This window comes from Kryptolebias marmoratus, linkage group LG24, assembly GCF_001649575.2.
Source record: "Kryptolebias marmoratus isolate JLee-2015 linkage group LG24, ASM164957v2, whole genome shotgun sequence".
NCBI lineage: Eukaryota > Metazoa > Chordata > Actinopteri > Cyprinodontiformes > Rivulidae > Kryptolebias > Kryptolebias marmoratus.
The window spans coordinates 18,112,041-18,135,195 of NC_051453.1; the positions used below are offsets into that span (position 1 = coordinate 18,112,041).

Genomic DNA, 23,155 nt, shown 5'->3' on the forward strand with positions numbered 1-23,155 from the left:
ATTATTTTTTTCTGGGGAGAAAAAAGTTGAAGTTAAACACTGACAGATTATTGCACTGAATGCCGATGTGCTATTGTTTAAATATGCTAACCCCCTTTAGCCGGGGAAGACGGCTAAAGGGGGTTAGCCGTCTCATGATCAATCATCATGATCAACGATGATTGATTACTTATCAATCATCATCGGTAAATGATTGATAAATGATTGAAAGTGCAGTTGTACGAGGGAGGGCGTTCAACATGTTTTAAAATATTTCGACTAGGTCTTGATTACAGTAAGATCTGCTTTAATATAATGAGAAAGAACCCGGATCCCAATTTTCAATTTACGATGACCATTATAATCCGTTACCTTACTGTCCAGTATTAACCTTTTTTCTCCGTATCTTCTCGACAATCGAGAGTTCTTCAATATAATACTTGACCCTCATAAAAACATATTTTATTCGTAAATACAATGGTAAGAGCTTAAATGATCTTGCAGGTTTGCGTACAGACAAATGCACTATTGCTGCTAGTTATGGGTCGCATAATTTGTTGTGCCGTTGCCATAGTAACCCCTTTTTTTGAAGATAAATTGCAGAATGTGTCGTCAAACTTTAACAGATAAAACAAGTTTTTCTTGATAAAATACAAAGCGGTTCTTAGCTAAGGCTATCAAACGTGGTTTTTCACTGAGCGGCTATTTATCAAACAATGTTTTATGCGATTATATTTACCTTGTCTCTTTGCATGTGCATGATATCCTCCTCTGGAACATCTCTGGACCGCAAAAAATGATATAAGTCGTCCTCCATAATCAATGTAGACACACTCCACCACGTTTACCGCATAATAACATGTCTTTTCCCCCAAAAAACGTAACTCGCGTTTTTTCAAAAATTTCGCGGGATCTCGAGATAATAAGTCGGGATCTCGAGATAATAACTCGGGATCTCGAGATAATAAGTCGGGATCTCGAGATAATAAGTCGGGATCTCGAGATAATAAGTCGGGATCTCGAGATAATAAGTCGGGATTTTTTTCCTTTTTTTTTTTCCTCCATGTCCCCTTAGGGGCTCCGTATGAAGGAGTGGTGCTGCCATCTGTTTGGAAGCGTTTCAGATTAAAATTGACTTGTGCCAGAAATTTCAACATGTCAGAAACATGGGAGAACAAAATTCGTTACTTGTGTCTGTCTAAAAGAAAAAAAAATAATAATTTTGAGTTATTATTAAGCACCTAAAATCTAAAAGCTGTGGACTTCCTTTTGAGGTAAACAAAGAGCTTATATTTAACTTTTAAAGTTAGCAATGTTAAGCATTTATTTGATGAACAATGAAGTCTTCCTAAAGGGTTTTCTTGCGTTTCTCTAAATCTAAATTGCCTGGACATCATTTTTTGGTGCAATGCAATTGAAACTGAACTAAAATATTTTTAATAAAAACACTTGAAGAAAAGAAAAAGAAAAAAAAAACAACAGACAAGCAAGAAGAAGAAAAAAAGTTCCCAAAACATTTTGAGTTTTTTGCCCAATTCTTTTTTAAAAAAAAGTTACTGAGTGAAATATTACACTGCAGAAATTAAATTAAATTAAATGTTGACTTATGGCAGGGATATTCAACTTTAGTTGCAAGTGGGCCACATATAGAAATGACACGATTATATTTTTGCATGTGTCTTGTGTGTCTGTTTCAAAAATATCTCATGAACCACAGAACAGATTTAAATGAATCTATCAGGATGTACTCATTGGATGTACATCTGAAACTAAAAACAAGTCATTAAGGTTTTAAATAAGAGAAATGGGCCACCGGAGTGTTTTATGATAGTGTTTAACTAAAAGAAAAAGATGAAAACTCAACATTTTGATATTTAATTTCCTTTCCCCATTTAAAGCTTAGGAGAAAAGGGTTTGTAACAGCGTCAGATTTCATCTTTCAAACTGTAGCTTCAGAAGAGATTACAGGTCAACAGAAGCAGCTCTCTGTGATTCTCTGACTTATTTATTGTTTAACCACCTTGTGGAAACTTTAAAACCATTACAGACTTAATATAAGCAAACATTTAACATTTTTAGGAAGGAACAAGTACATTTTCAGCAGTGTTCTCTAAATCAGTGGTAAATATATGATCTATTAACTTTTTAATGTGAGCTACAATCCAATTTGGTTTAATCATTTTTTGGATAAAAGCACAGACAGTGAAGGGTGTTAATAACCCAGCCACTGCAGCAAATCGTATGGCACAGACAAAAAAAAGGGCTTTACACTGGTAAATGAATTATTTGCTTACACCAAGTGACATTTTGAGCATAGCTCCTCATCAGACAATTAATCAATCAGTTTAATCTTTTGCCGGTGTGTTTGGGAAATCAGATGACCTTGACACTCTGGCTTGAAAGACAGCGGCCGATATGCATTTCCTAAAGTAACACAAGGCCTTTAAATAAGCTGTATATTTGTGTGCACGCCTGTGTGACGACAGTGGAATGTGGAAATTCCATGTGGTCCACTCATCCGGCTCTTAACTGTAATCAGTAGATTGAAGAAGAACCAGAATAGGTCCGGGAATATAAAACGTGATAGCGAGCTAGGAATAGACCAAGTGAGGCTGTGTGGTCCCCATGGTCTGTTTTATCCAAGGTCAAAAATAACATCATCCTATGTTGAGAAATTACAGAGTTGTCGGCATTCTGGTCAAACTTTGTAAATGATGTTATGTGCGATCTGGCGACAAGTGTTAGCTCTCAGAGCATATGTTGGCGATGACACTCAGCTTCCACCACACCAAATTTTAGCTCAACATCTGCACATTTAACTAGGTTATAGCCACTTTTGTGTTTCCTGAGATTAGTTGGCTGTGGTGGCCATCTTTAATTGGGTTGACTCCAGAAGTTATTGCGTTGTAGACGCACATCCAGTGATTACTTTGAGGATTTCATTGAAATCAATCCAGTGGTTCATGAGATACTTTGCTAACAGACAAATACACTTGGCTCCAGTAGGTAATGACAAAGTTTTAAACACAAAGCTCACATTAGGGATCAATCTCAGCTACTAAGACACATATTTATAGCTTAATATTTGTAAATCTGACAGAGTTACAGACATTTTTGTGTTTGTTAAGATTACTTTGCTGTGGTGGCTAACTTGAATCAGGTTAACTCCTGAAGGTAATCAGTTATAGACACTCCAATGATTACTTTCTGAAAGTTTTATTAACTCAGTGCTCAGTGATTCACAAGCTATTTTGTCAACGGAATGGACGTAGTCAGGCCTTTTTATGTGCACAGAACTGAACTTTACCTTGAGTTTACCATGAGTTTCTGTAGAACCATTTTTTGTTAAAAAAAACCTCATGGGTGGGGGATCATGGGGTCAACTCATCTGGCCACAGTGGCAACACAAATCTGCGTTGGTAAAGTGGCCGGTGCAGATCATCATGAAATATTACAATAATCCAAGTTTGTAAAGGCTCATAATAAAGGTTTCACACTTGACAACAACTTGCGCTCGCTGCGATTTAATTAACAAACACCAAAAAGTGCCAGCAGCACCTTCTGTTACCCAGGACTATCTCAGTCCTCTCTCCTCTTGCCAGAAGTCTGGCTGTGTAACCGGAGCCAGGGGCCAAATATAGCCCCACACAGTAAGCAGTTAGGGCTCAACACAGATGGGACAGCAGACCACTGCAGAGGCAGTACGTTATCAGGCGCCCAACCTGAGAGATCCCGCCGACTGTCTGACCAACAAGGCTGCTCTGCTGGAGCGTGAGGTGAAGTTTTCCTTTTTTTTGTCTTTTGTCTTTTTGGGGTTCTTTTAGATAAAACAAGACAAACCTGGACCTAGTAAACCAAGAAAGAACATTTGGACAAACCGCACACTTGAAGGTATGATTGCTGTTTTTGGTGACCTGTATTTTAAGGTTTGGTTTGATTAAATCTAAATAATATAATTCGATAGTAGTGCAGAGCATCATTTTTAAAAGTAATGCCTGAATGTACGTGAGTGAAACTGACATGTCACACAGTGTCTTCCCTGTCATGTCCTGGGAGTCCTGACGGCATCATGTTTTGTTTGCATTAAATGAAATCATTTGTTTATTGTACTATCCATTTACAGCATGGACCAAAATTAAATCTAAAACCTATGAAGGTTGTAAAACTCAGAGATGTTTTTGCTTCCATCACCTTCAGACGATCAGAGACATTCTCTGAGTTAATTTCTTTGATAAACCTTTTACCTGTGTGTGTGTGTGTGTGTGTGTTGTTTCAAGGTAGCAAACCTCCTCTCTCCTCAGGGAGGGTGGGGCTGCGGTGAAACATAGCTCAGGGGGATTAAAAATAACAACAGCTGGTCTTCGGGACGCCATGAGGCGCTCAGTGTCACACTACATCCAACATCCACACCGACGGTTTCACAACATCTCACACAGTTGCAGTCAGGAGGTTTTACATCCACTCATCGTGGGCACGAATGCCATGTTAATTTCAGGATTTAAGGCTTGAACTTCTTTTTTTCCAGGGTGAAATGGTTATATAACGTACAATTTTAATGATTTTAAAAACGAGTCAAGTGTGAACATTAGAAGTTGCATGTTGCATAACCCTTCCACCTTGTAAAAAAAAAGGTTCAAATCAATCATTAAAACCTAGAATTAATCTAACATTCAGGCCACAACTATACATTACTCTCAGCTTCTGCAATAAAAACATGCAGATGTGTTAAACTCTTTTTGACTTAAGAGATGAGCTGTTTATTACTTTTAGTGTAGAGATGTATCTGGTGGCTTAAATGTACTATTATTATTTTTATGTCTTAAAAAAATAAATCAATAAAATTCTCGACAGGTTGTTGGGGTTGTGTAAGAGTGGTTCCCAAACTTTGTAGCCTTTTACCGACACATTAAAAGTCGCAGAGACTTGTGATCCTGATTATTGCTATTTTAAGTATGCAAACATTACTAAGAATCCATTTAACAAAGAGGCTTATCAACTATTATGATTTACACTCACCGGCCACTTTGTTAGGTACACCACGCTAGTATTGGGTTGTAACCCCTTATGCTTTCAGAACTGCTTGAATTTATCCTGGAGGTGGGAAACATTCCTCAGAGACTTTGGTCCATATTGACATGATAGCATCACGCTGTTGCTGCAGATTCATCAGCTGCACGTGTCCCGTTCTACCTCACCTGAAAGGCACTGGCTTGAATTGAATCTAGACCCGTCAGATCAGGCAGTGTTTCTGAATCTTTGACTATCTAATTTTGATGAGTCTGTATAAATTGGAGTTTCAGTTTCCTGTTCTTAGCTGACAGGAGGGACAACAAGAATGCTCTTCTGCTGCGGCAGTCAATCTGTATTAGAGCCATATGTTTGGGGTTTGTGTTTATATTTATTTTGGTGTAATGCCTAAAGCTCACTGTGGGTAGGATCATGTGGGGTTAAATGGAGCCACAGGTAACCTGTCAGCAGGTGTGCTGATTGCGGCGGAAACACAGTTTTTTGACCGTCGTCGTCGTCGTTGTTGTCGTAGTTCTTGTCTGATTATTGCATTGCGACAGTTTGTGAGCTGTTTTTGGATTGATTTAACTGAACAGTTAAAATAGTAAGTGTGCAGCTTAAAAGGATCGCATCTTGTCTGAGAGCGCACAATCAAAAAATGCTCTATAGTAATAAGAACGTCAAGTTTTCATCCATTGGATCCAGATGGACGACGCGTCAATTAAGTGGCAGTCAGCAGCCCCTCAGTGGCTTAGGTTCATTTTGTTTTTTTTTTGTTTGTCTTTATTAAGAACAAGTCACTACAATCTGCTTCAAGGTTGGACGTGTTGTGTTCAGAGATGGTTTTCTGCAGACCTTGGTTGGAACAAGTGGTTATTTGAGCTGCTGTTGCCCCTCTGCCATCTTGAACCAGTCTATCCACTCTCCTCTGACCTTTGATATCAACAAAACAGTTTTGTCTGCAGAAAATGTCTAACTGGATATTTTCTCTTTTTCAGACCATTCTCTTTAAACCCTAGAGATAGGTTCAAATCTGCAGTTATGCATCTGGCACTAAAACCCACATCACATATAAAGTTACATAAATCTTCTTTTTTCCTCACTCTGATGCTCAGTTTGAACTTCAGCAAGTCGTCTTCACCGCTTCTACATGCCTGAAGACACTGAGTTGCTGCCGCGTTTTTAGTTGATTAGCTTTTTGTGGAACAAGCAACTGAACAGGTGGACCTAATAAAATGGCCTGTGAGTTAAAAATTAAAATATTATTCATTTTCATGTTAGTTTTTGTGAAAGCTCCAGAGCGCTGCAGGTTGCAGACTGCTGCCCTAAGGGCCTCTGAGGGTTTTAATCCTGATTGGAAAAAGAATTTAAACTTAAGAGGAAACCTGATGTGAAATCAAAGATGAGTCAGTAATAGAATTGAAAAGGTTTAGTCACTGCCATTGTTTTTTTATTCTTACTTCTAAAGTTAAAGTCAAAATTCCCTTTTTCAGGCCAGCCTGTTTTTTATTTAGTAGTCAGTCAGGTATAATCCTAAAAGTTACTAGAGACAAACTTAGTTAATGAAAATGTTGAAAATGTTAAAACATTAAATGTTTTTGGGATGACATCTATTTTACTTGAACAATTTTTCTGAAATGTTTTGTTACTGAGCTGCTATTTATGATGAAAACATTTGAAACAATTTCCAATTTTAGCTAGTTTTAGGTTATTCTCCTTTGAATGAAATAAATATGACCACATGTTGCTGCTTGCTAAAAAGAATAATACTAAAGGCTAGTAATAAAAGACCACTGGCTTTAGATTTTTTTTGTTTGTTTGTTTTTTGTTGACATTTTGGGAAAAGTACCCTCAATATTTAGGTGGTTTTAAGAGTTTGTGCGTATTAAAACATGATGGGAGTACAACAAAAAACGTACCAGTGGCAGTAAAATGTCCTGGCAGACACAAGGCGACCGAGAGATGCCGGTTGTGTTAACTCTGGCCTCAGTAAAACCCCGGCTAATACCCACCGGCTGCGTTCAGAAGACATGGGCCTGAGTCATCCTGTCAGCTAAGAAAAGCTGATACACAGTATTGGGAAGATTTTATTTTAAATATCTGTGTGATTGCCCTTTTTTTTTTTTTTTTTTACAGATAACTATGTCATGTTGTATATTACTTTCTGGCTGAAGACTAAAAGTTGTAATTTGTTGGGTGATGTGTGTTTCAGGATGCAGGACGGGAGTTGGAATCAGCCACTCCCCATTTCTGTGCTGCTCAAGGACCCTGCAGCAGGCGGGACTTTAGAGGGAGATAGGGGGGTGTTTTCTGAGGCCTCCTCTGATGGAGAGCTCTACCTTGACTCGGCGACAGAGCTGGATTCTGGAGATGGAGACTTTGCAGATCTTACTGTCTTCCTGACTGCTGAGGAGATAAACCGTAGCCTGGACCTGGCCTGGGAGGCTTTTGGTGAGGCATGCGAGTGTGAAGAACCAGACCCCTCTAGTCTTACACAACCGGAGCAGGCTCTCCAATCTGTCTCATCCCTTTCTGTGCACCCTCAAACTAATGAAAACCTCAACACAAGCCCAAACCATCAGCTCCAGACCAAAGCCCCCTGCTCAGATGATGATGCAGCAGTTTCAGTTTCCTCCAGTCAGAACTCCTCCCTCAACAAACCTGTACAGGTGTCCAATGAAGCGCCATCGTCTGCTGAGAAGGTCACCCGCCACAAACCCGTCCAACCAGTGTATAAGCAGGATAAACCCAGATTGGTTCACCAAGGCCTGGAGCTGAATGATCGAGCTGCTTCAGTCACCGAGTTCTGCAGCCGAGCAGCCACTTTCATCGAGGAGCTGTCCTCCATCTTCAAAGGTTCTGCTCATTTGGAGCAGCAGCCGGAGGAGGAATCGTCCTCTCCTGATAGTGGGTATCTGTCTCCGAGAAGCCAGCGACCGGTCCCTCAGGGCTCAGCCTCAGCTCCCTCCCTGCCTCCCGGCCAACAGGAGGATGCACAGATCAGTCAGCCAGAAGTGGTCTCTCGCCCAGAAGAACTAGAGGGACAGGCGGCTCCTGAGAGGCTCCAACATTCTGGGGTTCCAGCAGCATCTGGCCCCCTGTCCCCTCCTCAGTTTCTCCAGAAGCTGAAAAGTCAAGAAGTGGCTGAAGGAAGCCCCATTCGTCTGGAATGCAGAGTCACAGGAAACCCTCTGCCTCTGGTCAGGTAGGTTTTCTCCTGATTAGGTTGACTTCATCGTACGGCTTTGATTTAACAATTATCTGATGTTTGACATGATAATGATAATGTTGGAAGGTTTCATGATTATATTCTCAAAGAAAATAAAACATGACACAGGTTTAGTCCAGAGAATGGTTACTACAATACTGTTGGTATTTCACTTTTAATTTGTAAGAAGCTCAGACAGAGGTTTAGAAAATACTTTTCTAAAATGTATGAGGCTGTTTCCCAGCTTTCTTTCATAAAATTGAAAAAGGCAGTTTATTTTTGATTTTTACACCAACCACGTGCAAATTCTTGAACAGAGCAGTTTGCAGATAATTTTTTTCACAGCTGATTGGTGCAGCATCAGGTAATAAGCTGATCTTTTTTACTGACTGACCCAAATGAAACGTTCCTTTTTTGCTGATTGTTTAACGTTCAGCTGAACAGAATAGATCTCACCTTAAAGGTCAACAACTGAAACATTTATTTTTACTGAGATGACTTGATCATTTTGGCTGCTTTATTAAAGTGGAGCTTATAAAGACAGAATTGGATCATAGAAATTTGGTAAATGTTAGGTTTTTTTTGCATAAACTTGATAATATTGTTAGTTTTGCGGGTGAGTTGGTGGTGACTTGTGTTGTATTGATGTGCATGATGCAAGAATCCTCATGCACAGGAATTCCTACATTTGATTACAGGGAAATGAGCGAGGTATAGAGAAACTGATAAAATAAATAAATAAATATATGAATGACATTTTTCTGGAAAACTCTCCTTTTTAAATCTTAATTCTTTGAACTTTCCTATTGTTCTGAGCACTGATCAGTCCAGTGAGTGCTATCAAACTATCAGCTTGTAGTCATTCCTGTTGTTAAGTCATGTTCTGACAATACTTAGAAGATATTCTAAATAGACAAATCAGGAGGTGACGACCAGGGGTGATGTTGTCTATTTAGATCTTATGATGAAGTTGGTGAGATGGGGGTGGGGTGGTGGGTTTTTTTTTTTTTTTGGGGGGGGGATCAGGGGGGTCATCTAAAAGGCAAGGTTACCTCTGTGTTGACGAGCAGATGACCTGTTTTCTTATTGGGGGAACTTCCAGCCTGTGTTAGCACATTTATCCAATGAACTTATGTCATATGAATAATTTATTCCTGGATGAAGTGTTATTCACTTTGAGAGGACTTCACCAGGACAGCACAGTGGAGCAGTGGTTAGAGCCGTGGCCTTATGGTGAGAAGGTCGCACGTTCGCTTCTTGGCCTTTCTGGGTGGAGTTTACATGTTCTCCTTATGCACATATGGGTTACTCTGGGTACTCTGGTTTCCTCCCACAGACCTAAAACATTCATGTTAGGTTACTCTCAATTTTCCCTAGGTGTGAGTGAAGGCGTGCATGGTTGTTTGTCTCGTTTGTCTCTGTGTGTCCCTGTGATGGATTTGCGACCTGTCCAGGGTGTCCCCTGCCTCTCGCACAGTGACTGCTGGAGAAAGACACCAGCTCCCCATGACCCAGAAAGGAAAAGCGGGTAAAGAAAATGAAAGTATGGATGGATGAGGACTTCACCCCCTGCCTCTTGTTATTAGTGGGAGTTCATCAGCAAACTAAAAATACACTCTTCTCTTGTTTCTAGTTGTGCTGAGTTCACAGCTCAGGCTCCGTGCTCACTGTTTACTAGAGAGACATACCTGAACAAATGAAACTGTCTGATTAAATAGTTTTGCTGCAGCGTGCACCTTGTGTTCCTTAAAGGAGAACAGAAAAGTGTGAGCTTTCTAGATAAAAACTCAGTGATCCCAGACAACTTTGTACTAATCACATACTGTTTTACATTTCAACTAATAAAATCTTACATTCATAATGTGCAGGCATATTTAATAATCGGGTAGTTTTGAAGTTTTCCATAGAATTATTATAAGTTCTGTTTTAGGATGTTTTAAGCAGGTGATCCTTTATTGTGTGTAATCAGATGGTTAGAAATCCAAAAGCTGCGTGTGTGTGTGTCTCCCCAGTTTGCATTGAGGGCCTCATCTGAGGCTGTATAAATAGTCTTCAGGCCAGTAGGAGCCAGGCACAGGAATGCAGTCAATCCAATGACAAGGCGGTTTCAGGCAGGGCTCCACATCTCCCAACACCTTCTTGGGAAATATGAAGGTAGTGCAGAGTGTGTTTCAGTGGAGGGAAACAGGAGAATCTGAGAACAGCAACAACACCTACATTAGATAACAAGTAAAAAAAAAAAGAACAGAAAGTGAGAGGTGTGAAGTGAAATTAAACACAAGTGCTTCACAGTTTCCACACATAAGTGCCTGACAAGATTTATCATGGGTTTTTTTATAAAGTCAAAGATTTGGACAAATTAGAACAAGTTTCGCTGATAAATAGTTTTTGGCGCCTTTAAACAGAAGTTATTTGGCTGGTAACAGTTTGTGGACACTAGATGGCAGCAAATTGTTCACATTTCCAAATACTTCACCTTCTGAAAGCAGCTAAGGATTATCAGCTAGTGTCAAAAAGCGAAAGGCGGATGATAATGTTTTGCCCGTGCATGTGTTTGTGTGTCTGTTAGCAAAATATCTCATAAACCATTGAATGGATTTTAAGGAAACCTTCAGGAAATAATCATTGAATGTACATCTACAGCTAATTCCACCTTTGGAGTCAGTCCAATTTAAGATGGCCGCCACAGCTAACATTAGACAACACAAAAATAGATATAACTGAGTCAGTTTTACAGATACTGAGCTAAAGTTTGATGTGGTAGTAGCTGAGAGTCATTCACAACACCTACTCTGAGCGGGACATCTCACACAAAGTTGTTTTCCAGCTTTGACCAAAACGGCTACAACTTTGTCATTTCTTAACATAAGATGATCTCAGTCTAAAACTCTGGCATACCTTTAAGGAATGCTAGGCCTTTAATTTTGTATGTGTGCACTTCAATTTTTTTCTCTCTTTGATGTAATACTTCAGATCAGACAGAGCAGGTGATGCACATCCTCACCTGGACGGACTCTGGTGAACTGGATCTGATGCAAACGTTTTTTACCACAGCCAGTAAAGAGGCGTTCCTGGCTGCGTGGTTTTAGGCGCACCCTTCCGTGGTCAACCACACTTTGTCTGATCTGGAGAGTATGCTGAGTGCCTGCTGTTCTTCGGCATGCCCTCATTCCCCCTCACACACAATCCACTGCTCTGTTTTTAGTGATCCATTTCTTGGGATGCAAGTTACATCCCAGTGGGAAACTGTGCATTTTTTGAGTCTGAGATCATTTTGTCCTTTTTTGTTGAATTTCTTCAAGGAGGTGATTTGGGTTAAGATTAACTCTTAACATAATGGAAAAAAGGGCATGTGTTCAGACCTCTGTGTTCGTCTGCACTATGAAAGAGAGCTTGTCTAAAAGTTAGTGTTTGTGTGAGGTCTCATTGTGCAAAGCACCAAACATCCCATACTGATTTAGAGCACTGCAAATCAAACAGAAAATCCCTAATTGTGGCATGCTAACACCTGGAACTTTAAATGAAGCTCTTCCAAGTCATTACCTTATCTGCCCCCTGAACAGACGAGGCAGTTCTGAGCTTGACTTGTTGGAAAATGAACACAAAGAAGTTTCACTGGAATACAGGGAAAAAAAACAAAGAAATGTGTGTGCAGCTTGTTCTTGACACATCAGCTGAGCAGAACCTTTTCCCATGTGGTGGTGCCTAACAACTATTGCAGGGAAAACTTGAAGTGGGCATAGTTAATGCAGAAAAGCAGAAATTCTGACATCTCCACTATGGGGACTTCCAGCGGTTCTGCACTTTCTTGTGAATTCTGAAATGTCCTCGCCATTGTTTGCTTACCTCGAGTAAACAAACAATTTTCTCGGTTCTTGCGAAGTAATTTGCGTGTGCTGTCTCAGTCTGTATCATGAAAATGATAAGGGAAGCAAAGACCTGTAGAGGGACAGGAGAGTGGACGCCCTGGGAGGAGGGTCTTCCCAGGACTTCGGCCTGTAGTCTCTCTTTGAGTATAAAATGTCCATGCAGAAAAAGAACGACCCCCAACCATGTGAGCAAGAGTCGATTTCTTCACTTCTCTCAAAGTTTAAATCCAGCTTAAGACTGCAGAGATCTATAATGGTGTCCTACCTGATGGCAGTCTCCCCTTTTCATTTGCACTCGCCACAAAAGTATGCAACAAGTTTTAGTGCTGGTATGTGTATCTTTATTTTAAAACTGAATCTTGGTTAATAAAAGTTATTGGATCTACATTCGGCTTCCTAACTCTGCCTGTATTTTAGGCTCTTTCCACAACTAACCATTACCTACAGTATTCTTGATGGAAGTGCTAGAGCTAGCTGCTGCTCCCTCTCTTTGCAGTTGTAAACAACTATGGACCTCTATGTAAATTAAAGGTATTTTTGTATCGACCAAGGCTGGTTAGCTGTGGTGGCCATCTTGAACTTGGTGGACTCCAATAGTTAGTGGCAAAGGTTTAAGTTTTAATGGCGGGCAATATTAATTGTGTAATGTGACATCGACGGTAATACTAAGGTTTATAAAACAGCGTTTGTATGAACCACTAAAATCTTTTAAAAACTGAATTCATTTTAAAATCAGCTCTCTTACTTTTATCCTGTGAAATAAAAATCATTTTGTCTTGCTTTCTGTCTCATGTTCGGTTGATTCTCAGGAGGAAGTTGTTTTATGCTTTCATATTTTTATTCACAAAAGAAAAAGTCCACAAACTGGTTGTTGTATTTTACTCCAGCTAATCATTTCAGTAGCTTTTCCTCTTGCATTGTGAAACAGATTTTGCATGAGGTCATGGCAGGTGATCCGCTGCGTGCTGATGATGTAATCAGACTGTAATGCTGACTGTTTGGCCTGGTTCTGCGGGGCCATAGTTTTAAAGTCTCCCTCATGGATCTATTTGATCTCAGCAGGAGGAGCAGAAGTGGAAAAGAATTTATTTTTTTAATACCTGCCCGCTTTAAAAATGTTGTGAGCATGAAGTAATTTCATCCATTTAAGCTCTAATTAAAGAGAGACGGGAGTGACTGAGGGGGCCGCACATGGGCTCGGACCTAATACTACATTGGGTTTTTATATAGCTGCAATAAACTTCATTCCTTAAACATGACAGCATTTGAAACGATGGTACTCTAACCGGTGATTCTGCATGGAGACTTTGCATGCTGATGTGAGACAGTTTGACGCATTACTAAGTTCTCACCATGCTGCCAACTGAACCGATGGTGACGTGTGTGTGTGAGGTGTGAGTACATTTGAACTTGTTCTCTGCAGGCTGACACAGAGATACATGTTTGAGCCTTAAACAAACAAAGCAACCTTCAAGTGTCACCGCTGAGAAGAACTTAACACACACTTCCATCAGCGCTGCAGGTTATGGGTCTCTGCACGTCCTTTACGTAAAACACTCAGACAGACACGTCAGGGGTATTTTTTCACCGTTGTGTTACAGGGTCTTTATGACAAATGGAGCTGCCCTGTCTGAGATTCAGACTCCTGCTTTCTGCTGGCCTGCTGTCAGAGTGTGAAGTTTCACCCAACGAGGTGAGACATTTTCTGCTCACCTTGCAGCCTTGGTGTCTGGGAGGGTCCTGACCCTGGTATTTTATGATATAGGGTCTCAAAACTCATATGATCCTGTTACACATGCCTGCACTCTTCATAGATACAGTCAAGGTAATTCCACGTAACTTTTTGATTGTGGCGTCCAAGTCTTTAGAAGGGGATTCTGCAGAAAAGTTAAACGTTTGGTAAACATTTAGGCAAAAAGAAGAAAATGTCCTTCCATTAGTTGTGTATTTATAAGTGAACGAGTACAGGTGAACAGAAGAAAACCAGGTTTAAATGGGTGAACAAAGGCAGCAGTCAAACACGACAGCAGGAGAATAATAGAGACAAGTTCAGTGAAAGAATGCTTCATAAATCTCTCCTCCTCTGCTCTAAGATGTGTTTGACATCGTCTGTAACCAATGAACGTTCACCAAGCCCGTCAGGCCTGCCGCGGTCAGTGACACACGAGCGCCCACTGACAAGCAGATTTACTAAAAGCTGTAAAACATGACAATGTTAAACAGAAACAAATCAAAACGTTACAAATTAAAGGGCTTTTTGCTGCCGCCTTTCATGCCAGAGCTTTAAACAGAGATTATCTTATGTTGATAAATGATGGAGTTAAAGCCATTTTGGTCAGAACTTTAATATAATGTTATGCACAATCGCAAGATATCGTATGATCTGTTAGTACTTATGTGTTAAACACGATGCTCAGCTATTACCATGTCAAATTTTATCTTAATATCTGTAAAACTGACTGAGTTGTAGTCATTTCTGTTTGCTAAAGTTGGTTCATTGCAGCAGCCATCTTGAATAGGGTTAAATTAAAAAATTAATCAGTTGTAGATGTATGTCCAGTGACACCTTGCTGAGAGTTTTATCAAAATCTGTCTAGTGGTTAATGAGATATTTTGCTAAAAGACTAACAAACACACATGCAAAAACATTATTAACATGGTATTCAAAAAACACTGCATGTTAAAAACTATATACCTTCTGAGCAAATCCATCCACAACTTGCTGACTAATCCAGGAAACAAAGCCGTAAACTTAATCCCAAAACATATTTCCCTTGGCTCTCTGCAGGTGACATCAAAATATGGCACAAAACTCAACATATTAAAATCGTCATATTTTCAAAAGACAACTCTCAGATAGTCGTGACAAAGAGGAAAAATGCTTCAAAAACAATTCAAAACATCTAACAGCAGACACAACATCTTAAACTAAAAGAACAAAGATACATTAAAAATAACATTTTTTCTTACTTTTGTTTGTTTAATGTCTTATTTTTGGAGTTGTTTTGGTTTGGTTTGGTAAAATATGTACTGTGTGTTTCTTAAACACATTTTCCGTTTGGATGTTTTCTGAAATGTTGTTTTGTAAACTCTTCTTTCATCATATTTTGAACTTTTGAGCTTGTTGTTTTCTTGTTTTGCTTTGATAGTTGTGGCTTGCCTTTGTTTTATTTGGCTTTTTAAAATGCTGTATTTGTCTTTTCCACAACCCTGAATAGATATAGAAAAAATGATGGGTGGCTGGATGGTTGTAATAATTATGTTATCATTGTTTTTGTTTTTGTTTTTTTGTACTTTTGCCCTGTTTTTTTTACACCTCTGTACCATTATAAAAGCCCACATCCAATTTCAGATAATGCCTTTAATGTAGCACCTGAATTTTGTTGCATATACATAACAAACTGTGCTTTGGTTTGGAAGTGGTCACATAATCTATAGAGCTGCCTGTTGTTGTTAGTTGGACTCTTGTTTCCTGCTGAGACCCTGAGGCCCTTTAACTTTCTGTGCTCTCAGTTCATTTAGTAGATCTGAGTCATCTGGTCCAGCTGAGTCTGCTCCACAGCTGGACAGCGAACAGTGAGCTCTGTGCTGCATTCTACTGTTCACCTGGTAAATGACTCTCTGCGGCTCATAGAGCTTGATAAGGCCAATAAATCAAGCTTACAGTAATATTCCTTTTGATGAGATATTTTAAGACTGTTATTTTTCCTGGATGTTGAATTCCTGTGCGCCTGCCAAAGACGGTGTGTTTGAAGCAAATCCTGATTCGGTTGTGTGTCTTTGACAATCCTGAAGTGAAGGGATTCGGAGAGCGCTGTTACAAGTATTTGGTCCAGCAGACCTCTGTTGGTGCTCATGCAATAAAAAAGGACTGTGCACGAAGTTGTGTGAGGCCCAAAAATCTGAGTCTGTGCAGTGCAAGGATACTTGTTTTACGAGCAGATGAGCAGTCAGATGGGACTCATAAAGACAAGCTCAAGCCTTCCTTCCCATGTACATGTGACAGGATAACAGCTGTGCGAATGTTAAACTGTCCAGCACAGAAACTCAAGATGTGCATCTTCGTTCCTTTGCCTTTTGTCCATGACTTGATAGAACATCTTCCCTGTTTAGTGTTAAAGCTTCTGATAGCAGCAGTTCAAGAGGGGCGTCTGCAGGATTGAGTTTCATGTAAGAAGACTAAAGGAGGATGGTTCATGTTCTGGAATATGTGTCTCAGATTGGAGCTCAGATGTGCTTTTATAACTTCAGAGGGAGGAGAGGAGGTTGCAGAGTTCAAACTATGACGCTCTCTTCCATTATTATGTAGCATTAAGGGGACCTCCTTCCTTTATGACCTCTGACCTAAAGTCATCTTTCAGTGACTGTTCTGTGCAAAAGTTCATTTACTTATGCAGAGGGTGAATAAATTAGGTAGTCTAAATGTTATCAATCAAAGAGGCAGTTCAGTGCCCCTTTTTACAGAGAGCTTAAAACTGTCGCAAAATATGTTTCACTCTTCTCCTTTCCTCCTGCTACAATAATTTTATTTCATCTTGCAGAGTAATGCAACAGAGAGCAGCAGCTTAGGTGATCTTGTTGATAATATTACAACTTCAATGCAAACATCACTTGATAAAAGCTGGCTTCTTGGTTTAATTCAGAATTACGTTCTTTAAAACAGACATCTAGAAAGTTGGAAAGAAACTGGCTCTCCACTAACATGGGAGAATTCTATTTAACCTGGAGATAGCTTGCTAAAATATAAGAAAGCACTTCATGAAGCTAGAACTGTATATTATTCATCTTTAATAAAAGAGAATAAGAATGACCCCAGGTTTCTGTTTCTGTTCTTTATAAATAAAATAATTTCAGTCAGAGAGAAAAATCACACCATCCTTCCTACTGTTGCCTCTGACTCTCTGTCAGATGAGGCAACTTTACAAGTGTCACTAGAACCTGATTTGTGTTTGGACTGTTTTTGTCCTGTTGAGCTTCCAAATTGTCAAAAATAGTAGCTTCATCCAAACCATCAACATGTCTGCTAGATCCCATCCCAACCAGACTGTTTCAAGAGGTATCTCCCCTAATTAATATCCCCATTTTGGATCAGATTAATTTGTCTCTAATGGCTGGTTATGTACAACAGAGCTTTAAGGTTGCTGCTTTACTTAAGAAACCCAATGTTGATTCAGGAATTCTGGCCAATTATAGACCTATATCTAATCCATTCATCTCAAACATTCTTGAGAAAATAGTTGCAAATCAATTGTGTGAACATCTGGAAAGAAATAATCTGTTTGAGAAGTTTCAGGCAGGGTTTAGAGCTCATCATAGCACAGAAACAGCACTGGTGAAAGTTACCAATGAGCTCTAAAGAGAGCAAGTTTTTCTCACTCATTTCTCCAATATCCCATAGTTGTACACATGGAAATCCTTTGCGGCTCTTTTTTTTTTCCCTTCTTGTGATTTTTGTTGATTCCATTTGATGTACTGCTACCAAAAATTATAGTACACAATTTCCAGTTGAGCCCCAAGTTTTGATGTATTACTTGTTTGGTTTTTTCGAAAGCTGCAGGCGGAGTGACAAATTGAAAATCATGACTGAAACGGCCAAATAGTAAGAAGGGTGCTTCAATGCTTATCCATTGGCACATTATTCCCGATGTTTAGCTTACATACTTGTGTAAATAAGGAATTAAACGTTGAAGTGAGCTGTTTTGCTCTGAGTGTTTGTGGAAACATTGTGGGAGGCTTTGTTTTACATGTGCAGGCCAAATTTTCTCGTAAGATTTGGCTGTACAGTAGATGATTCAGAGCATGAGCATACATCTGCTTGGTGAAGTTCAGCTATTGCATGAACTGAATCGAATTGTTGTTCCCAGAAAGTCATGACACATAGCTAAAATTAGGAGTGACGCAGGCTGCTGTGTGGTTTCTGTTCAGCTGAAATTACTCAGTGGCATAAAGATTGATGGCCGTGGTTACAGAAGAGCTTAGAAATATGTAAATTGATGAAATTTGTTGAAGCACAGGTTCCATAGAAGCAGACTTCAAGGTGTGAGCACAAACTTTGTTCAACAGACTCATGCGGCTTGAATGTTTGAGCAGTTTTGGTTTCTCAAAAATGGACTAGTCACAGTCACTTTTATCCATGTAATTTTAAGAAGAAAAAGAAGAAAGAAAAAGCCATAAATATATGTATCCTTTTAAATGTGTACCATGTAATCATGTTGGTGAGCAGTCTACTTGCTTTTAGTAAAGACTCCATGCTGCTTTTCAAATATGTGGGCTCATTTATTTTATTTGGCTGATCTGTTTAATTTTGGGCTCTTCTGGATGTTGCTTTTGTTGGTTTTCACGCTGAATTTATTTGACAGTCGGGAGGAAATATTGTCCTCACAATGTGACATCATGAGAGGATGTAGCTTGTGTGTTTTTTGTTTTTTTTTGTGTTAGTGTCAGTTTGTCTCCTTGGAGGGAAAACACAAGTTTCCAAGACAGCAAGCACCAGTTTTCAGTGGAGCCAAGTGACCCTTACAGGACCTTTTCAAACAGAGAGATGCTGTGCATCAGTGGGGTTTGAATTCAATAAGCATGTTTCATTGTTTGTACTGGGATGATGCTGCGGTTTGTGAAGCCTGTAAGTGAAATTTCCAGCATGTTTTTTGTGTGTTTTATTTAGATATTTATCCAAAGTATTCAGTTCTAATCTTTTGAAGTGGGGTTTTGTGGCACGTTTATATAATATACATATATTTTTGTTGCAGATAGCTTTTTTGCATAACTCCCGTTTGAAGCAATGGGTTAATTCTGAGTGGACTGATGAGCTAATGGCTAGTCTGAGTGAGGTGAAGATCAAAGTGAACTGCTTTTGTCTTAAAATAACTGCAAAATGTAAAATGTTTCATAGTGGTTGATTCAAATAGCATTTGTAAACTTATAAACTTCTCTGAGTTTCCCCTCTATCTGTTTTTGTCATAATTCAAGATTATGAAAAAATGAGTCAAGCCACACAAGAAGCCGAGCTCCTGTACTAAAAGTTTATTCGTGTGTTGTTGTTGTCCTTTTTCAGACTATCAAACTCTGAATCAAGAGCCGCCTTGACCCATTGCTTTTTCATGTTTATTGTTTTGTTGGTCTGGTACCCATCCCAGTGAATTTTTGGAAGTGCATGCTTTATTGTATTTATTTTTTTCTCACGCAATTAGAAAGAACGAAAAGGTTTTATGAGGTCTAAGAGTTTACAGTGTTTGTTGGGATAAAAACCAAGACATAATGTAGAAAGACTGGCTGTAGATCAGGAATATGACAGTGGATTAAAAACAATTCTGCAACTTTTTAGGTTTAAGGTTCTCCAAAGGATTGTGGCCTTCATTCAAAAAACAAATATATGTAACCACTGGCAAAATTCCTAGATCTGGCTGCTTCTGCAGACTCAGTTATTTGATGATGGGCCTTGATCAGACAACCAGCAAGCAAATGCTCACAATGAATGAGGTCAGAAGTTGTTTTGTGGTGATGGAAGAACCTTACAGAAGGATAACAATCAGTGCAGCTCTGCACCAGTCAGCTCTTAATGGACATTCCTCAAAGCGACATGGCTATCTGCTGGGAATTTACTAAAAGAAACCAGGCACGGAGTATCATCACATTAACATTTTTCCATCTAAACATGGTGACAGCAGCATCATTTTGTGGTGATGTTTTTCTGTAACAACCAATGTGTGCAGAAAAATATGGCACAATCTTCAGGAAAATTCTTTTCCCAAAGTTCTCCAGGTCTCAAAATGTCTGAAGGAAAATTTTACAAAAGTGACATTATGGAGGACTGTGTACAGACTGATAGGAGCATAAAAAACTGAATCTATTTGAAGATGAGTTTGAAACAAAATGTTGGTCTTATGACTCTGTTGTGCATCTGTGCATTGCATGTTAACAAATACAGTATGTAGCTTGGAAATAATTTCTGAGAGCTGCTACCATCTGCCCATTGCATGTTTTCAGAATGAGTGTACAGAAACACAGCAGGGGGTGTAGGAGGGCCACTTTTAGTTGTTCGGTTGTTAATGTGAGCGTGCAGGCACTGAAAAACTGGCCATCTTTCTAGTTGTTTAAAATACTTTTTTCTGCTCATTTTTTTTTCATGATGCTGTTACAGCAAAGGGGAGAAAGTTATCTCACCAACCAGAAGAATATGACTAAGAGAACCACAAGATGACAGAGTGTTCCACTGGGAATGGACGTTGTTAGATGTGTGCGCTTCTCATCGTTGATCATTATGCCACCAAGTAAAGTGTCACACACACAGACGAAGAGATCTGACCCTTTAAGTAATGCGCACCACAAATAATCCCACCTGCCACATCCCAGTGGAGGGCTGCTGGTGACCAAAATATCATGCAGTAAAGCTTGAGTGTTGAGAAGAAGCCCCTGCAGAGAGTAAAACACACCACACCTTCTAGTTCTGCTGTGCATTAGCCATCCACCACAAATAGATTATTTTTTTCTCTGCTGAGTTGGGTGAAATTAGTTAGAAGAATTAGTTAGCGTGTGTGTGTGTGAGATTTAGTGAAATGTGATGTACACAGACTTCTCACAGTAGCTACAACCATCTGTCCTGTTCTTGCCAGGTGCTGCCATCACAAAATGGCCTATTTAAAGTCTAATGCATGCAGGCTATTTTTATACTGGCTGAAATACCGGCTTCTAGTTCTGACATATGGGATTTGTTAAGTCTGGGCTAGTGTATTTGAAGCTCTCTTTCTTCTGGTCACACAGTTGTGCATACCGTAGCACTGTCACTTCTTATTAACAAGACACTCTCCTTCCTGCCGTCACAGATCAGAGCCTCGGAGGTTACCATGGTGACAGTGCCGGGAGGCTCGAGCCAAGGCTCGCTGTGGTGCTTTTGATGGTCATCCGACTGTGGCCAAGGCTTGTATGGCAGCAGAAAAGTTAGGTTTGTTTTATTTTGTTTTGGAGACCGACTCCATAAATGCAAGAAATGTTTGCAGCCCACAAAATGCAGCTTGCTGCAGGACGTTTACCTGCTCTCGGCTTTGACGGGTCGAGAGTTGCAGTGAGGTTCGACTCGTCTGAGAAGCCTTTACCCTTGTTGTGATTTGGAGGAAAACTTGCAGACATTTTCAGCCAACCGCTGGAGCTGTATGATTGAGTTCAGTGTGAGCCGCTGCAAAACAGTTTTTGTCTTTTTTAATGAGTCTTAAATGTATTTTTTTCTGCTCTTCTGTCTGGTGTGGAATTTGGCAGCTAAGGACTGCTCCCTCCCTCCCTCTCAGCCCTCAGCTCAGCCTGAGAACTGTGTAGATGTCTGTAAGTCTCTGTGTGTCATACTGTCAGGAGGAGAGGCTCTGTGCTCAACCCAACAGCAGGGGAGCTTTTATTGACTTCAGTTTATTGGGAAGTATAAGAGGTAGAACAGCTCAGGTAAGTTAGTTTGAACAACCATATCAGTTCCTCTTAGAGTTGTGTGAAAGTCAAATTTCAGTCCTTTTGATCTGATCTGACAAGTTATTTTAATATGACTCAAACTCATTGTGGTTGAAAATAATATAGTGGAGATTTTATTGAATTTAGCTGACATTTTTAGCCTTTAAAAAACTGTTGGCTTCTCTCTGAAAGTTAATAAAACTCTGTATTTTGTATTGCAATATTATATTGTAGCAGTAGATTTTATTGTTCTTTGTAGAAAATAAAAACAATCTCTGTGTTGATTTATGTGGGATTAAGTTGGCTACAAATGAAAATGTGTACATTTGTGTGAGTTTGTGTGCAGGGGGCACCTAAGCTGTTGCACAAATCTGTCGCTGTTGTAGTTAAGTCTTTATTATGTGCGTACACACACACTATTAAATCTTCATATGATTCAGCAAAGTTATTTATGTATTCCTAATCACCTGACCTTCAAATCATTGCCCACAATGACAGACTCTGAACCATTTTCCTGCTCACCTCTGGGTCTCCTGTCTAAAGCTTGTGGACAGAGGTTGTAGTCACACTGAGCAAAGATTCATTGGAGTAAAATGTATTTTGTCTACTCGTTAGAAATAAACTACAGCTTCTTCTACAGCTGTTTGTTGTTCAAATCATTCCAGTGAACCTTGACCTATTATGCTGTGCCACAATTAACCCGAATTCATCATCACAGGCTTTGTGCTTCTTTTTTAGGCAGAGACATTTGTGATCCTGCGTGTACTTAAAGTATATTTAAACTGAACTCTGTTTAAGAAGCTGTTAGCAGCTAGTTAAAAGTAACTGATATTTTGTGGTAGGGCAGCCCAGTGGGGATTATTAGAGCACCAGAGAAAATAGCTGCCTGGTACATGTGGGAAAGATGCCTAAAAATAAAACCAAAACAGTGTACTGAAGAACACTTTTTTTCTCTGTAGTAATGAGAAGATATTTAACTTGTTCTGTATCACATTCAGTCTAAACAATGGCCGTGAATTTTGATGAATGTAAGTTCAAAGCCAAGCCAAACTCTGCTTGCTAAACAAAAGCTAGTTTGATGATCTAAACCAGGGGTGGGCAACCCTGGTCCTGGAGGGCCACCATCATGCATGTTTTCCTTGTTCCTCTGCTCCAACACACCTGATTTAGTGGTTAAATCACCTCTTAATGTTCTGCAGAAGCCTGTTAATCACCCTTTGATTCAAATCAGGTGTGTTGGAGCAGAGAAACAAGTAAAACATGCAGGATGGTGGCCCTCCAGGACCAGGGTTGCCCACCCCTGATCTAAAACGATGGTCACAGTGATATAATTAAAACGACAGATAGAGATGCAGGATGTGAGTAACGTAGTGCTGTGCCCTCATGGTCCCACAAATATCTACCAAAAGGGACCTGAAGTCTATGGCTCCACATACCTTGATGCCAGGAGTGACACCAGTGTGTGTCTCCACAACATTAACAGGACTGATCCTCGCTCCTTGGCACTGCCGTATGCTCACAACGGTCATCCTTGGTAATGACTTGGTGAAGCTAGACTTACCTCTTAAAGCTACAAAAAATTGTCTACCTTTTTTTTTCCACTTATTTTATTCTCTCTTACTTTTATTTTACTGCTGCTGGATTTACAAAATAAAATTAG

General features: G+C 39.7%; 1 protein-coding gene across 5 annotated transcripts in view; it reads left to right on the top strand.

Moving 5' to 3' along the window:
• Nucleotides 1–3,658: 3,658 nt before the first annotated feature.
• palld (palladin, cytoskeletal associated protein) overlaps nt 3,659–23,155 on the top strand; it is a 60,357-nt gene continuing 40,860 nt past the window's right edge. The window contains exons 1-2 of one of the 5 annotated variants that reach the window (XM_037974029.1): nt 3,659–3,755; nt 7,199–8,191. In XM_037974029.1, the coding sequence (XP_037829957.1) occupies nt 7,200–8,191 (992 nt within the window). In that variant the 5' untranslated portion in view covers nt 3,659–3,755; nt 7,199. Of the gene's footprint in view, nt 3,871–7,198; nt 8,192–21,389; nt 21,493–23,155 lie in introns of those variants that run through there. The other 4 variants (XM_037974030.1, XM_037974027.1, XM_017423447.3 and 1 more) reach the window with 4 other exon arrangements.